Source organism: Anguilla rostrata, chromosome 17 (assembly GCF_018555375.3).
Source record: "Anguilla rostrata isolate EN2019 chromosome 17, ASM1855537v3, whole genome shotgun sequence".
NCBI classification, from domain to species: Eukaryota; Metazoa; Chordata; class Actinopteri; order Anguilliformes; family Anguillidae; genus Anguilla; species Anguilla rostrata.
This window is the reverse complement of record NC_057949.1, coordinates 61444-79987: the sequence shown is the minus strand read 5'-3', so window position 1 is coordinate 79987 and position 18544 is coordinate 61444. Positions and strand designations below refer to the sequence as shown.

Sequence of the window (18544 nt, the reverse complement as noted above, 5' to 3'; positions counted from 1 at the left end):
CACATCCAGACAAAAGAGCATTGCAGTAATCTAATCTTGAAGTAACAAAAGCATGAACTAGCATTTCTGCATCATGTAAGTATTCATCACAGTATTTTCTGAATTTTTGAGATATTTCTCAAGTGATAAAAGGCACCCCTAGAGATGTTTTTAATATGTATATCAAATGCAAGATCTGGATCAAAGGTAAAACCAAGATCTTTGATTACAGCACTTGAAGTAATGGAGATTCCATCAATGTTAAACATATAGTCAGATAGTTTGCATCTGATGGACTTGGGCCATTATCTCGGTCTTATCGGAGTTTAGCAGGCTTTGATCTTTGACAGCTGGACAACTTCATCAAGTTTAACTGATAGATACAACTGGGTGTCATCTGCATAGCAGTGGAAATTAATGCCATGTTTGTGAATAACTTGTCCCAGGGGGAGCATGTAAAGAGAGAAGAGCAAAGGCCCAAGCACAGATCCTTGTGGTACTCCATATCTAACCCTGGATGTATAAGAGGAATCATTATTAAAATGCACAAATTGATATTGGTCTGATAGGTAAGATCTGAACCAAGAGAGTGCCTGTCCACGGAGGCCTACAAGATTTTCAAGCCTATCCAGAAGGATGAGGTGATCAACTGTGTCAAATGCTGGACTTAAGTCTAAAAGCACAAGTACAGAGATGCAGCCATTGTCGGTAGCGAGGAGTAGGTCATTGAGTACTTTGACCAGGGCTGTTTCAGTGCTGTGAGAGGGTCTAAAACCAGATTGAAAAACTATATAATATATGATTGGAGTGCAAAAATTAATCAAGTTATTTTGACATGGCCTTTTCTAGTATTTTAGAAAGGAACAGGAGATTTGAGATAGGCCTGTAGTTAGACAGGTCATTCAAATCCAAGTTTGGCTTCTTAAGAAGGGGTTTGATGACTGCAAGTTTAAGAGTCTGTGGTATGTGTCCAGATGCTATAGACGCATTGACAATCAGGCAAATACCTCCACCTGCACTACCCACTTGTACCACTTATTGTAAAGCATCTTTGAGTTCATGAAAAGTCCAAATGTCTTGGAAGTTATTGAGAAGAAGTACTGGATAAATTGCATGAACTAGCATATACCCAGTGGTACTCAAAAAGTTAGGTGAGATCATCTTTTAACCACTGGCAGGTATTTTTAGTCTTTAGTAACTGCAGAAATACCTAAGGACTGGAAGCAACATAATATAATATCAATATATAAGACTGGGGAGACAAATTACGAGTGTTTCTTGGAAATAATAACATCCTAAGGGATAGCCAGCATGGTACCTTCTGGTACTCTTTTCAGAAGCTACCAAGTGTTTTGATTATAAAAAGGCTTATGCTGCTATATACTTAAATTTCCTAAAAGCATTTGATAAGGCACCATATGAGAGATTGTTTGGAGTGAAGAATTACAGGAGGTATTTCAAAGTGGATTCATAACTGGCTACAAGGTAGAACACAAAGAGTGATCATAGGAGGGATATTATCTGAGCAGGGAACTGTGGGATGTGGAGTCCCACAAGGATCAGTGCTGGGACCACTGCTCTTCCTCATTTATATCAATTACCTTGACGTAGAAAGTACATTAGTCAAATTCACAGAGGATACAAAGCTGGGAGGCCCAGATAATGGTTTGAAATCTACAAAAGTAATCCAAGAAGATTTGAACAAAATCCAGAAGTGGGAAGAAACCTGGCAAATTAAATTCAGTATAGCCAAATGTAAGGTTCTGCATGTGGGAAATAAAACATTAGGCAGGATTACTTCATGGAAGGAACAAAAATGGAATGTGCTCAATTAGAAAAAGACTTGGGAGTAATGGTTGATCAAAGCCTTTCAGGTTTTAGTTACTGTGCTTTAGCAGTTAAAAAGGCCATCCGGATCAAATCAAAAAATGGTATATATAGCCAAAAATATTGATTATAAAATCCAAGAAAGTTCTCTTATACATTTGTTAGACCACATTTGGAGTATTGCGTGCAATTCTGGGGGCCGTACTACAAAAAAGATATAGAGGCTCTGTAAAAGATTCAAAGAAGGGCAACCAAATTGATTCCTGGTATGAAATATAAAAGCCATGAGGAAAGACTTAAGATTCTTAACCTCTGCAAATTAGTAATAGGTGGTTTAATTGAGGCTTTTAAATTCATAAAGGGGGTTAACAAAGTGAACTACAAGAGATTCTTCAGGTTGAGTTCTGTTTGTAGAGTAAGGGAACATAAATGGAAATTAGCAAAAGGTAAATTGCATACAGACATTAGGAAGAATTTTTCGAACAGCCTACCAGGTCAGGTAGTAGAGGCAGAAACTCTGGGGGTTTGTAAGACCACGCTTGATACAGTGTTAGATACTATCTAGTCTGTAGGTAATCAGAGCACTAGATACACCTGCTCAATTTAAAGCTAAAGAACCTGTACAGAACCGGGTGTCTTCCCCAAACACAACTCATAATGTCTACCAAAAGCTTGCAGCTGCTGTCCACAGGTCTGTCAGTATTTTGTGTTCCCCCTGAGCGCCGGAGCTGTGTCTTTTTTAACTAACTCACACACTAGCATTGACTGTTGCGAACACATGGCATAGATCTGCCAACCTGCGTATTGCCTTCATCAGACACTCCCACTCTGCCAGCCTCTCATCTTCTGTTCAAAACTATGCCAGTTAATGAATTCAGTCCCCACAGACCGCTGCTGCTCTGGTCGCAGAGTCTCTCTCCCTCTAGCATAAGGTGCTTCTGTTAGCTTCCCTCCAAAGCAGCCATCTTCAGATACTTTGAGAGCTCTGGGATTGGCCGGTCAGAGTGACCTCAACTTCCTGTCTTGTCCCACTATGGCATAAGCAGCCCAGCAGTGGTATTCCAGATATGCTGCCCGACTCCATGCAGTGTAGGTACTTTTATGTAGAGGCGGATGTTTAACTATTTATCTTATAAATCTGCTTTTTCAGCACATTCACTGTAAAATTACACTTGAGTTTACTGTTTGTGAACTCAAATGCACAATGTATGAAATGCATGCTGGTCTACAATGTTCATAATGTTCTTGATTTTTAGTTCCACAACAGACATACATGGAGAATATTTCAACTGCTGTCCAATCTCAGGTATGCACGCATACCTGCATGACTAACTAATGACAGGTTGTGATTTCCTTAACCCTCGTGTGATATGCTTGCCACATAACTGTTCATTTGGTATCTCAGACATGTTTGCTAGTAAGTGCACATGGATTGGTGTACTGTATGTGCTTTCAGTTGTTGAAGTTGAAGATTTTCTGTGTGATTGTGTACAGCTGACACAGCCAGGTCTCAGTGGCACAGACTATGCTGTGGAGAGGGGCACTCTGTGGGCTCAAAGAGGGGGCATTCAGCACAGGTCTGGAGAACTGGCCTCTCAAGCTCACCTCATCCAGCTGGAAACACAGGTACTGTAAGGATTACGTTCAGCACACTTACTCTAATAGATGGCCACAGCAAGCGCATGTACTGTAACAAGAGCCACAGCGCACTTACTGTAAGGGAGAGCCACAGCACAGTTACTGTAAGGGAGAGCCACAGACAGCCACAGCACAATTACTGTAAGGGAGAGCCACAGACAGCCACAGCACAGTTACTGTAAGGGAGAGCCACAGCATACTTACTGTAATGCAGAGCGACAGCACAGTTACTGTAAGGGAGAGCCACAGCACAGTTACTGTAAGGGAGAGCCACAGCACAGTTCCTGTAATGGAGAGCCACAGTACAGTTACTGTAAGGCAGAGCCACAGCACAGTTACTGTAACAGAGAGCCGCAGACAGCCACAGCGTAGTTATTGGAAGGGAGAGCCACAGACAGCCACAGCGCAGTTACTGTAAGGGAGAGCCACAGACAGCCACAGCACAGTTACTGTAAGGGAGAGCCACAGCATACTTACTGTAATGCAGAGCGACAGCACAGTTACTGTAAGGGAGAGCCACAGCACAGTTACTGTAAGGGAGAGCCACAGCATACGTACTGTAAGGGAGAGCCACAGCACAGTTACTGTAATGGAGAGCCACAGCACAGTTACTGTAAGGCAGAGCCACAGCACAGTTACTGTAAGGCAGAGCCCCAGCACAGTTATTGTAAGGAAGAGCCACAGCACAGTTACTGTAAGGGAGAGCCACAGCACACTTACTGTGAGGCAGAGCCACAGCACAGTTACTGTAAGGGAGAGCCACGGCATACTTACTGTAAGGCAGAGCCACAGCACAGTTATTGTAAGGCAGAGCCACAGCACAGTTACTGTAAGGCAAGCTGTTTTCTTTTGCTCCTTCCTGCAGATGCACAGCCTGCAGCTGGAGCGGGATCAGGCTGAAGCTGTCCTGCAGACTCTCCAGCGCCGGCACACACAGGACATGGAGCTCCTAGAGAGCAAGCACAGGTATGGAAACTGGGTTATTCACCTTATCATATGCCAAGTTTCAAAGCAGAATATGCACTGGTGTTTTAATAAGAACATGAAACCCTTTGTCCTTGGTTTAAAAGGTGCTTTTCAGCAATTTCCTGTCCTTAAGATGCACTCTATAGGGAAAATGTGCGGAGAACACACAAGAATACAAGACTGAGAGAGACTCATGTACTTCAGGAAAATAAATTGTAGTTAAAGGAAAAGTGAAATGCCTTTTAGTGGATAAAATAGCAGAATTTTTTTAATGATTACAAATGTAGTTTTGGGGCAGGAATTGCTTGTACTTTTATTGGAAAGATTTTCTATACTTACCGAACACCGGACGATATTAGCTGTAATTTTTCTGTTGCAGACAAATTTTCCTTATTGGAGAGAAAACAGTTTTAGCTTGACTGGAGCATGCCCCCATCACCATTGCTTGTTTAGCAGACCTGTGTACCAACCACGCAATTCTTGGTCAAAATACGCAGGTACGAAATGCCAGCTGAAACTACGCAAAAAAAAAAAAAAAAATATATATATATATATATATATATATTTGTAATTTAATTACGGAAAACAGCCAATTAATACAAAACAATACCGTACATGTATTCGGTATTTAAACTACATCCCTCGGATTGAACCAGATGCTACGACCTTGTGCTTGTGGTTCTGTAACCCCTCCTCTACCCACTCAACATCCCCTGATACGCAGCGGTACTTTATTATCCACCGAGGCGTAACGCTGCATTGCTGAGGTAAAAAGGGAAGGGAAGCACAAAAATGTGACCGTAATGTTAACATATAAAACGGTAAAACGTGTTCGGTAACTTTACGAGATGATACAGTTCAAGGGGTATATCCTAATGAGATAAATTTGTGTATATAGTTAGCCGTAGTAGTAGCTCGCATACGATTTAGCCTCGTTATGAGACGTGTGAATAACTGACTCATTTAGCTGCAGTAACTCAAACGCTACGGAGACTCACTGTTCAAACTTTGAATCGCGCACGCTCCGTTGGAACAAAGTGACCATTGCAAAGGTGTTTGACTATAGACTGTTAACGTAGTAAATAATTCCTATTATTGCAGCCAGTCACCCGACCAGCCTTCCAGTTAGAAAATAATCATGACGTCGGATGATGAGGATACTAACAGTGAGCAGTGTAGAGGGGGGGACAGTGGAGAAGGCGAACAAGCTCAACAATTTTTTCAACCGGTTCGACCGGTCCCCTCCACCCATCCCCCACCCCCCTCTAACCAACTCCAGAGCTGACCCCTCTTCCCTGCCCCCCTCCCATCCCCCTCCCTGCATCACTGCGGACCAGGTCAGGAGTGAACTGAGGAAGGTTCGCCCCAGGAAAGCAGCTGGCCCGGACAAGCTGCGCCGCTGAACTGGGGGAGCCTCTACAGTACGTCTTCAACCTCAGTTTACAACTAGGGAGAGTGCCCACCCTGTGGAAGACATCCTGCATCGTTCCGGTTCCGAAAAAGAACCGGCCAAGTGAGATGAATGACTACAGACCGGTGGCACTCACATCACACATCATGAAGACACTGGAGAGGCTCCTCCTCAACCTCCTCAGGCCTCAGGTGCAGCATGCTCAAGACCCGCTACAGTTTGCATACCGGACAGAAGTTGGGGTGGAGGATGCTATCCTCTACCTCCTGCATCGGGCCCACTCGCATCTGGACAAGGGAAGTGGCGCGGTCAGGATTTTGTTTCTGGACTTCTCGAGTGCCTTCAATACCATCCAGCCCCTTTTGCTTCAAGACAAACTGGCTAGGATACGAGTGGACCCCCGCTTGGTGTCATGGATTACCAACTACCTCACAGACCGGTCACAGTATGTCAGGTTGAAGGACATCACATCTGACACTGTGGTCAGCAGCACAGGAGCACCCCAAGGGACTGTGCTGGCTCCTCTACTCTTCACCCTATACACTTCGGACTTCAGCTATAACTCTGAGTTGTGTCACATTCAGAAGTTTGCTGATGACACGGCCATCATGGGGTGTATTAGGGGGGAACGGGAGGAGGAGTATAGGAGTCTGGTGAGGGACTTTGTCATCTGGTGCCACACTAATTACCTGCAGCTCAACACCTCAAAAACAAAAGAACTGGTCATAGACTTTGGAAAGTCCAGACCACGCCCCCAACCAGTCCAAATTGAGGGGGTTGAAGTTGAGGCTGTGGGCAGCTTCAGGTACCTAGGGCTGGTGCTGGATGACAAGTTGGACTGGTCCAACAACACTGACAATCTCTATAAGAAGGGCCAAAGCAGACTGTACTTCCTGAGGAGGCTGCGATCGTTTAACATCTGCAGGAAAGTCCTGTGGATGTTTTACCAGTCGGTAATAGCCAGCGTCCTGTTCTATGCTGTAGTGTGCTGGGGGGGCAGCACATCAAAGAGGGACTCCTCCAGGCTGGACAAGCTGATCAGGCGGGCCGGCTCTGTGGTTGGCGTGAAGCTGGACTCCCTGGTGACAGTGGCGGAAAAGAGGACACTAGAAAAACTGCTGGCAATTCTGGACAATACCAGCCATCCCCTGCACACTGTCATCAGCAACCAGAGAAGTATGTTCAGCGACAGGCTGCTGCTCCCGAGGATCAACACGAACAGACTGAAAAATTCCTTTGTTCCCCGTGCCATCAGACTGTACAACTCCAAAGTTGGAAGGGAGAGGAGGGGGTGGGGGAGGATAGGTTAGGTCTGAGGTCTGAGGAAGTAGAGTTAGGCCTGATCACCTGAACATCATCATCATCACACTGAACAGTCTCATTATTTATTGTTTACTACCTATTTAATTAAACTGGAACAACCGCTGCTATTTTATATAACCGCTGCTACTTTATTCTTTATTTCTTTTCTTTATTTATTTTATGTACATCGTTACTATCTCTATGTTTGATGTGTGATGTTTAACTTGTTAACTTTTTAACTTATGGTGCTGTACTCACTGGAAACCTGAATTTCCCTAAGGGAACTTCCCTACGGGATCAATAAAGTTTCTATCTATCTATCTATCTATCTAACAAGGAGAGAGAGAGAGAGCAGACCTACTAAAAATTCCATGCCGTCCAGACGTTCTTCGCAAAATATCAGGAGCAATGGCCGTGCCTCCACCTCTCAAAACTTTCGCACCATGCATTTTGCACATTGTACCATTATGATTTTGACATTAGCCACCAAGGAGCTTCAGGTAATAATTTGACTAAACCTCTAGCTACAAAAGCCTACATTCCTAGATAATTTTTCAATTGAATACTATTTTTTTTCATTAGGCCTATATGATGTGTGCCTATATAAGCTGATTCAATTATTTATTAAATAAAAATGGAAATCATGAACTTTAGAAACTTGGTTTTATTCATAATTGACAGTGCTTTACATCGCAAGGTAAGCTTTTTTTTTTCATTACAACATAAGTTTCTGTAAATACTTGAAAATGAAAACATGTTACAATATACAAAATAATTTCCATTTTTATTAAATAAGTGAATGCAATTCATTATGGTTATCAGTTTGTATAAGCACACACATCATATAATGAAATATTAATCATGAAAAAATTGTTTTAAGCAGGTGTACTCAAACTTTTGACTTGAAAGTATATCATAATATAGCCCAGTGCAGTGCAAGTGATATTTTAGAATCAGGTCAAATTATACAATTTTGCCTGATCACTTTAACAGTCAAAACTAGGATTATGAAGAAAGGCTTGCGTGTGCGTGCAAAGCGAAGTGGTGCGAAAACGTGAACTAAGCGTTACACTAACTATTGTGTTACTCAAAATATTTTCCTAAGGTTGGCAGGTCTGGTTTAGTGTGAAATGTCTCGCGACTCAGTTAGAGCCGGCCTGATCCAATCTTTTTATAGGCTTGGACACGCTAGTAATATAGTCTCTATTTCCTGATATACACTCCATTCCAGTTCCATTACCTCAGAGTGAATGCGTACATGAATGCGATGATAAGAAAATTTTCGGTTATGCTGACCTATAAAACGCTACTCCAAAAGCAAAATCAGACATGCTATACATCGTTAGAAAGCTTATACTCTCACCTACTGAATAAATGTATTGTCAATCAAGACAGACTGTACTAAAAAGGGTGACAACGCCGTAAACAACAGGTGTGGTATTATGCACAGCTATTTTGGAATGTACCCAGGCATTACAAATGCGTGTGTATTTCACAAACGGAAGACAATATATGACCACTCAGTCTCAAAACGGACATCTCTACGCGTAAAACCAATGGGAAGGTTGTATATTTATTCAATATTTATTCCCAGATATTGACTGTATAATAACATGGTATCATTTTTTAAAACTTTGTCTTAAGCAAACATTCAGTGCCTGTCAACCATACACTTTCAACTTAGTATAGTAATTTTTTTCCTTTTGAAATATAAGACAATACGATTTGACTATGTTAAAACAATATCCACTGGTCTAATAAACATCAACTGCTAAATATGCAAATAAAATCAACCCTGATAGGTCTACGCGCTGAACAAAATTCAAAAATTTTTCCTGATTGGTTTGCAGAATGTTTACTTTTGTTTCAGGCAATATAAAAAAAATGAATATCACTCAGAAGATGAAAGTTATGAGACAAAAACATGCAAATGTATGCTATTAAACATCTGCGCATATCTTTATATATATATATATATATATATATATATATATATATATAAAGATATCCCCTCCAACGGCTACACAGAATGAAGGACACCAAATCCAAGAGGCCAATGCTGGACTATGAACGTAGTGTGGTTCCACAGCATTGCAGTGTAGAAATGTTACATGTCCACAATCTCTGAGCTAAGGCTGGGTAAGTTTTTTTCTTGAAATGTATTCACACTTTGGAGGTTTGGCTTGTTGTCATTTGGTTTGTCTTTTTAATTCTTCATTATCTACAAATGGTTAGTTTAGTGCCCATGTGTCCATGCTTTCTCCAATTAGGAGCCTATTGATTCAAAGGCAGTCTTTAATTTGATCAGTTAAAACAGCGGTCCCCAACCTTTTTAGCACCAAGGACCGGTTTAATGTCAGACAATATTTTCACGGACCGGCCTTTAAGGTGTGGCGGATAAATACAACAAAATAAAATGATACGACCGGCATAAAAACTGTGGTATATTGTAAATATAATAATAAACGTGAATCCACTGTGTACTCGTATGCAACTTTATTTGGTCGCTATGGTAACGTTTAAACATGCCTTAAAAATAAGATACAGATACACCACAAAAACGAATATAAAGTGCATGAAAATTTTAACTCACTATAACGCTAAATCAATGGGAGCCCTGAGCTTGTTTCTCTTCAACGAGACGGTCCCATCTAGGGGTAATGGAAGACAATGACACCCAAAGTGTGTTGCTTATGTCCAGTCTACTCCGTAATTTTGTCGCGATAAATCCATATTTTAAGTAGGACTCCTGGTATTGTCTGTTAAATGCAGCTTTCTTTTTCTTGGAAGCCGTAGGCTCTTCTTCTGTCTCCTCACTGGGCCTTTTCCCCTTCGCAAAGAAACTTTCCAAAGACGTCTGTTTTTTACTCATTTTGCTTGCTTGTGGGTTAAATTTTAGCGTTAACGTATCACGTGACCGAGATGTAAGAGAGAATCCGGTCATTTTTCAAAATAAAACATCATTCAGACTCAGATAATAAATAAAACGGAAATAATGTAAGTTATTTATTCTTTCTTGTGCGGCCCGGTACCAAATGACCGGTCCGTGGCCCGGGGGTTGGGGACCGCTGAGTTAAAACACTTTTCTTATGTAAATTGTTTGCAATATACTACAATGTGAATATAGTACTTGTATTCTTTGTGACATGAAGAAGAAAAATTTACTTGTTAAATTAAGTCAGACTGCGTCGGAAGATGGCCATCTCTGCTGTTCTTATTACTGTAGGAAACTCATTCCAGCACTGAGCAGACAGAACAGACTGTAGCCGTGACCAAGATATAATGGAGGGGTCTGGGAGGTGTGTGCGTTCTGATCATTTATCTGCAGATTTGAAGGGGCCATCTCCTTCACCAAGATTTTAAATTTTACGAGTGGTTACGGGCACCCAATGGATCTGGATTGCCTCGTGTGGCTAGTGTTACTGATATATAGCCCTTAGAGCCAGTGTTCCTTATCTGTATATAGCACTCAGGGCCAGTGTTTCAGACCTGTATATAGCCCTCAGAGCCAGTGTTCCTTACCTGTATATAGCCCTCAGGGCCAGTGTTTCAGACCTGTATATATCCCTTAGAGCCAGTGTTCCTTACCTGTATATAGCCCTCAGGGCCAGTGTTTCAGACCTGTATATAGCCCTCAGAGCCAGTGTTTCTGACCTGTATATAGCCCTTAGAGCCAGTGTTCCTTATCTGTATATAGCCCTCAGAGCCAGTGTTTCTGACCTGTATATAGCCCTTAGAGCCAGTGTTCCTTATCTGTATATAGCACTCAGGGCCAGTGTTTCAGACCTGTATATAGCCCTCAGAGCCAGTGTTTCAGACCTGTATATAGCCCTCAGGGCCAGTGTTTCAGACCTGTATATATCCCTTAGAGCCAGTGTTCCTTACCTGTATATAGCCCTCAGGGCCAGTGTTTCAGACCTGTATATACCCTCAGAGCCAGTGTTCTGACCTGTATATAGCCCTCAGGCCAGTGTTCCATGATCCTGTATATAGCCCTCAGGGCCAGTGTTTCAGACCTGTATATAGCCCTCAGAGCCAGTGTTTCTGACCTGTATATAGCCCTTAGAGCCAGTGTTCCTTACCTGTATATAGCCCTCAGGGCCAGTGTTTCAGACCTGTATATAGCCCTCAGAGCCAGTGTTCCTTACCTGTATATAGCCCTCAGGGCCAGTGTTTCAGACCTGTATATATCCCTTAGAGCCAGTGTTCCTTACCTGTATATAGCCCTCAGGGCCAGTGTTTCAGACCTGTATATAGCCCTCAGAGCCAGTGTTTCTGACCTGTATATAGCCCTTAGAGCCAGTGTTCCTTATCTGTATATAGCACTCAGGGCCAGTGTTTCTGACCTGTATATAGCCCTTAGAGCCAGTGTTCCTTACCTGTATATAGCCCTTAGAGCCAGTGTTCCTTATCTGTATATAGCACTCAGGGCCAATGTTTCAGACCTGTATATAGCCCTTAGAGCCAGTGTTCCTTACCTGTATATAGCCCTCAGAGCCAGTGTTTCTGACCTGTATATAGCCTAGAGCCATGTCTTATCTGTATAGCTAGGCCAGTGTTTCAGACCTGTATATAGCCCTCAGGGCCAGTGTTTCAGACCTGCATATAGCCCTCAGGGCCAGTGTTTCAGACCTGTATATATCCCTCAGGGCCAGTATTTCTGACCTGTATATAGCCCTCAGGGCCAGTGTTTCAGACCTGTATATAGCCCTCAGGGCCAGTGTTTCAGACCTGTATATAGCCCTCAGGGCCAGTGTTTCAGACCTGTATGTAGCCCGTAGAGCCAGTGTTCCTTACCTGTATATAGCCCTCAGGGCCAGTGTTTCAGACCTGCATATAGCCCTCAGGGCCAGTGTTTCAGACCTGTATATAGCCCTCAGGGCCAGTATTTCTGACCTGTATATAGCCCTCAGGGCCAGTGTTTCAGACCTGTATATAGCCCTCAGGGCCAGTGTTTCTGACCTGTATATAGCCCTCAGGGCCAGTGTTTCAGACCTGTATATAGCCCTCAGGGCCAGTGTTTCAGACCTGTATATAGCCCTCAGGGCCAGTGTTTCAGACCTGTATATAAGCCCTCAGGGCCAGTGTTTCAGACCTGTATATAGCCCTCAGGGCCAGTGTTTCTGACCTGCATTTTGCCCTCAGGGCCAGTGTTTCTGACCTGCATATAGCCCTCAGGGCCAGTGTTTCTGACCTGCATATACCCCTCAGTGCCAGTGTTTCTGACCTGTATATAGCACTCAGGGCCAGTGTTTTACCAGTATGTTCCCTTTGGGGCCAGTGTTTGACCAGTATGTTCCTTTCAGGGCCAGTGTTTGACCAGTATTTTCCTCTCAGGGCCAGTGTTTGACCAGTATGCTCCTCTCAGGGCTAGTGTGAAGCTGCTGGAGGATGCACTGGCAGAGCGGGAAGCAAGGAGGCAGCAGGAGAATGAGGAGCTCATGGAGCGCCTGGCCACTGTCACGCGGCAGATGGAGCAGGAGTGGGTGGAGCTACAGGCCCAGTACCAGCGCCGCCTCACCCAGATCCAGCAGGATAGAGATGCGGAGGTCAAACGCCTGCAGGAGCTGCAGAGGTACTCATCTATTGCATTCACTCATTTATACAGTGCAGTCCGTACGTATTTTGGACCATGGTACAATTTATTTTGGCTCTGTACTCCAGCGCACTAGATTTGAAATGTAAAAATTAATGTGAGGTTAAAGTTCAGACTGTCGTCTATATTGGGTGATCCGTGTAGGAATTACAGAGCCTCTTATACATAGTTCCCCCATTTTAGGAGATCAGATGTAATTGGACAAATTAAAATGATCATGAATAAAGTAACCATATTTAGTACTTGGTATCAAATCCTTTGCTTTCAATGATTGCCTGAAGTCTGTGAACCATAAATGTTACCAGTTGCTTGGTCTGGATCTTCCCTGGTGAACCTGTGCTAGTCCTGTACTGCAACCATCTTCAGTTTGTTTTTTGAGTGCTTTTAATCTTCAGCCTTCTCTTCGGCAAGTGATACGCACGTTCATAATGAAATCGGGGATTGGGGGGGGACTATTTATCGATCTTCATCAGTTTGTTTGTTTGTCGCACTGTAGTGTTATGTGTCTGCCACAAGGTGACAAGGAACCCATTATGTCTTAGAACTGTCCATCACACAAGTGTAGCTCAGTCTCTGTTAGACAAACATTTACCAGGTGACAATTTCACTTCGGAGTATGGATTATTCATGCCACTGGTATCGGTAACTCATTCTTTTTTATTTGTTTATTGCCTCCTTTGGCTTGTTGGAAGTATGTCCAGTCATTAGGGAGGTGGGGGTTGGAGGGAGGTGGAGGGTAGTTAAATTGACTGGGGTAGTTAAACCACAGGTAGCCAGAAATATGGCAAAGAAGAAAAAGTTAGCACGAAAAGGAATCTGGTGCCCAGGTAGATCTCCTGGAGTGTGCAGACAAGCACGTGGCCAGAGTCGTGAGGGATCCAGCGGTCATGGTTCACATAGAAATCAATGACATAGGTAAAGGTAGGTTTGAGGTTCTGCAGGACAAATTTGTGGAGTTAGCAGAAAAGATTAAGTCAAGTCAAGTCAAGTTTATTTATATAGCACAATTCATACAATTGAATGCAGTTCAGTGCTTTACATCAATAAACAGTGGTCAACAAGACAATAAAAATAATTCAACAGTATAAGTAGATTAAAAATAGTGCAAGATAGAAAGCAATTAGATAGTATAAATAGATTAAAAATAGTGCAATGATAAAATAGGGTAGAAATAAAATAACACATGTAAAATAACACACGTAGAATGAAAAACAAAATAAGATCAAGAGGGCAGAAAATTAAAAATAAAGTGCAATACAGTTATAGTGGAGCTCAGTCAAAGGCCCTTGAGAAGAGCAGATTTTTCAATCCGGCTTTGAAAGACAGAACAGTGGAGGCATTTCTAAGTTTAGGCCAGACCCTACAGATCTAAGTGTTCTGGTTGGTTCATAATGTTGAAGCATTTCAGAAATGTATTTTGGTCCTTTAGTCATTTAGTGATTTGTAAACGAGTAGCAGCACTTTTCTTTGACAAGCCGGAAGCCAGTGTAGGGGCCTGAGGATTGGGGTGTTATGTTCATTTCTGTTTGACCTAGTTAAAAGCCTGGCAGCCGCGTTTTGGTTAAGTTGAAGCCATTTGATGGACTTTTTGGAGAGACCGGTAAAGAGAGCATTGCAATAATCGATTCTACTTGAAATAAAAGCATTAATGAGAGTTTCTAGGTCTTTTTTGGACATAAGGCCTCTGACTCTAGGTATGTTTTTGAGATGGTAAAAGGCGGATTTGGTTATTTATTGATTTAATGTGCTTGTCAAAGTTGAGATCTGAGTCAATTAGTACATCTAGGTTTCTGACTTGTGTTTTTGTTTGTAAGCCTCATGAATCAAGATAGGAAGCAAGTTTTTGTCTCGCTACTTTGCTCCTGAAAACAGTAATCTCGGTTTTGTCTTTATTTAGCTGTAGAAAGTTGTGGCGCATCCAACTATTTACTTGTTTTTATTTATTTATTTTTATTTATCCTTTATTTAACCAGAAAGGTCCCATTGAGATACAATATCTCTTCTGCCAGGGAGTCCTGGTCAAGATGGCAGCAGAAAAATAGAAGTTTCATAAACATATCAAAAACAAAACAGAACAGAACATACAACGATCAGGAACTAAAAGGCAATTGTTGTTAGAAGCAATAACATAAAATAACGTAAAAATAACGTAAAACTGATTTTAACATATTTTTAAACATGTCCAGAGAGGGTAAGGATTTCAGATTAAGTATGCCTTGTAACTCATTCCAGACATGCGGGGCATGAAAGGAAAAGGCAGATTTACCCAGTTCTGTTCAAGTACTTGGGACCATGAGGAGAATTTTCTCTGAGGAGCTAGTGTTATGGCTACTGGAGTAATATTTCAGTAAGCCGGATATGTACTGCGGTAGTTTACCCAGTAAAGCTTTAAAAATAATAATTAACATATGGGTTTTTCTGCTTGAATACAATGAAGTCCATTGAACCAATTTATATAAATTACAACAGTGTGTATGTACACTTGCACAAGTTACAAACCGCAGGGCAGCATGATAGACTACATCCAGTTTTTTCAACAGAGATGAAGATGCATGCATATAAATGTCATCACCATAGTCTAATACTGACAAAAAAGTACTGTAGTTTGAACTAATCTTTTTCTAGCAGTAAAAGGAAAACATTTTTTTAAAACGAAAATAGAAACCTAACTTTGGTCTAAGTTTTTTTTAGGCTATCAATATGGACGGCAAAGGTCATCTTGTCATCAATCCAGATGCCGAGATGTTTGTAAGAGGTAACCCTCTCTGGCTGCATGCCATCTAGTGTTAAAACCGTACAGTGGGTGATGAACGGGAATGTGAAAAAAATCATAAATTTTTTAGAATTTACAACCAATTTTAAATTAACAAGTGACATCTGCAATAAATTAAAAGCAGTCTGTAGGGAATCCATTGCCACTTTTAAAGATGGCGCTATAGTATAAATAATTGTGTCATCTGCATAAAGGTGTACCTTTTGTTCAATGCAAAGATACAGGTAGTTGATGGGGCTATAGTCGTTTGGGGGTTGAGCCGGAGAGACCGACCCAATGCTCTAGTCTGTCAAAAAGTATTTGATGATCAATGGTATCAAAAGCTGCAGTGTGGTCTAACAGAAGAAGAACTGATATTTTTCCTGAGTCAATATTTAAGCGCGTGTCGTTTAGGCCTTTGATAATGGCTGTCTCTGTTCTGTGATTGATTCGAAAACCTGACTGAAAAGAATCAAAGAGGCCATAGAGATTTAAGAAGTTGTTAAGTTGATTAAAAACTATTTTCTCAAGGATCTTGCTAATGAAGGGGAGATTGGAAATAGGGCGATAGTTGTTTAATAGGAAAGGGTCTAGATTTTTCTTTTTTATAAGAGGCTTTACGACTGCAGTTTTCAAAGATTTAGGGAGGAAAGAGCGAGCAGTTTACTATTTGTAGTAGTTGAGAGGCTAAGCAGCTGAGGTTGTCTTTGAAAACTCTAGAGGGAATACTGTCTAATGCGCAGGTGCATGGCTTAAGGTGCTGGACTATTTCTAATGGTGTTTCATTATCAATTTCACTGAAATTAGACATTTCAGCTGGGGTACCTTTCCTGGCAGGGGGTGTAAGTGCTACAGGTGTGCTATTTGATGTGGAAGAACAAATAGCCGCTCTAATGATGGTCATTTTATTAATAAAAAAAGTTGCAAGCTCATCAGATTTACTGGCAGAGAGAAATTTATGGGGCAGCTGAGCAGGGGGGTTTGTCAGTCTTTCTAAGCAAAACTATTTAATTCATGCATTTCATTCAAGATGTGCTTTGTAAGTGTGAGTGTTTTTCTTCAGGTGTTATTTTACAAAATGCCTACATTAATTTTCCACTAACAGTTTGCATTCTCTATGCACAAATATATGTTTCCTCCACATACATACATACGTAATACCAGTACATACCTATACGCTTTCAGTCACATGTGCAGTATACATACACATAAACGCACTCACACACATTGACACACATAAGGAAATTGACTCTAATGTTTGCACTTTGGATGGTTCTGCAATGGAGAGAGTGCCCTCCTACAAGTACCTTGGGATTTTTATTGATGAAAAGTTGTCTTTCAAAATACATGTTGACGAACTAACTAAAACTTGGGTACTTTTATAGAAATAGATCATGTTTTTCGCGTGATAATAGGAAGCTTTTAGTACAGTCTACTTTCCTGTCAGTACTTGACTATGGTGACATTATCTATATGCATGCTGCCTCTACCACTTTGAAGCAGCTTGATGCTGTTTATCACTCAGCTCGTCGTTTTATTACTGGTGATCATTTTAAAACGCATCATTGTAATCTGTATTGTAAACATACAGGAGCAAGTGCCGCTAGGAGAACGCAGCACTTGCTCCTGTATGTTTCCAAAGCAATCTTACGAAAACTAACTATTTACCTGACATCGCTCATCACGTGGCGTTGTAGTCATTACCAGACAAGGTCTCAGGATTGGTTAGTTCCTGAGGTCCCTCGAGTCAAAACTGAGCTAGGAAAAACTGCTTTCAGTTATTGTGCTCCTAAAGAATGGAATTAACTTCAAGAGATTTTCAAATTGGATCCCTTAGTCTCAATAGGTAAATTCAAACATGCGATAAATGAATTTGGAGTCGAGACCTGTGCATTTTTTAAATAATGTTGCCTTAATGTTTATCAGCTTGAATGTATTGATGTAAAATGTTCTTGTATTGTTTTTGATTGTATTGTTTTTTACGATTTTCATTGTTTTTATGATTGTATTGTTCTTATGATTGTATTGTTTTAATGATTTGTATTGTTTTTTATCACTGTATGAATGTTTGTAACCAGTGCACCATCACAAATAAGACCTTGGTCTCAACGGGTTCCCCTGGGTAAATAAAGGCTAATAATAATAACATGAAAATAAGCAGTCATGCACAAATGCAAACATAGAACCATATTCACTTACTCATATTCACCAGCACAGACAGCAATCCAAGATTGAAATAAAATTTATGTGTTCTACCCTGCAGGAAATCCATATTAGAGATGAAGCGGGATCACGAAGAGCAGGTTCAGAGACTGAAGAGGCTGAAGGATGAGGAGATAGATGCTTTGACCAGCGCTACATCTCAGACCAGGTCCTGTACTACACACACACGCACATCAAACCAGCACTACATCTTAGAACAGGTATTGTACTACACACACGCAGGTCAGACCAGCACTACATCTTAAAACAGGTCTTGTACTACACACACGCACATCAAACCAGTACTACATCTTAGAACAGGTCTTGTACTACACACACACGCAGATCAAACCAGTACTACATCTTAGAACAGGTACTGTACTATACACACGCACATCAGACCAGTACTACATCTTAGAATAGGTACCATAGTACACGCACATCAAACCAGCACTACATCTTAGAACAGGTCTTGTACTACACACACACACATCAAACCAGCACTACATCTTAGAACAGGTACCATAGTACACACACACGCACATCAAACCAGTACTACATCTTAGAACAGGTACCATAGTCCTCACTCTTTGAACAAAACAGCTTTTTTTTTGTTTTGTGACAGTATGAATTTCCATTGGAGCTCATTTTCATGTGCTTTTTTCCATAGGTCTGTAACCGTGGTGATGGAGCAGATGGACCACATCTCGCGCAGACTCGGTGATCTGTCATCCCGCATGGAGAGCTCCCAGGAGCACAGCGCCCAGGGCCTGGAGCAGGGTGCACTACAGAGGAAAGAGCAGCTTAGAGGTACTGCTATGATCAGTCATACAAACAAACCGACAACTCAGAGGTACTGCTGTGATCAGTC

General features: G+C 41.6%; 1 protein-coding gene across 11 annotated transcripts in view; it reads left to right on the top strand.

Moving 5' to 3' along the window:
• Nucleotides 1–18544, top strand: part of LOC135243908 (fas-binding factor 1 homolog) — an 82831-nt gene that overhangs the window by 46077 nt on the left and 18210 nt on the right. For 10 of the 11 annotated variants that reach the window (XM_064316044.1, XM_064316043.1, XM_064316036.1 and 7 more), the window contains 6 exons: nucleotides 3063–3112; nucleotides 3301–3432; nucleotides 4310–4410; nucleotides 12492–12698; nucleotides 17735–17842; nucleotides 18344–18483. In XM_064316044.1, the coding sequence (XP_064172114.1) occupies nucleotides 3063–3112; nucleotides 3301–3432; nucleotides 4310–4410; nucleotides 12492–12698; nucleotides 17735–17842; nucleotides 18344–18483 (738 nt within the window). The remainder of the gene's footprint in view (nucleotides 1–3062; nucleotides 3113–3300; nucleotides 3433–4309; nucleotides 4411–12491; nucleotides 12699–17734; nucleotides 17843–18343; nucleotides 18484–18544) is intronic. The other variant, XM_064316045.1, reaches the window with a different exon arrangement.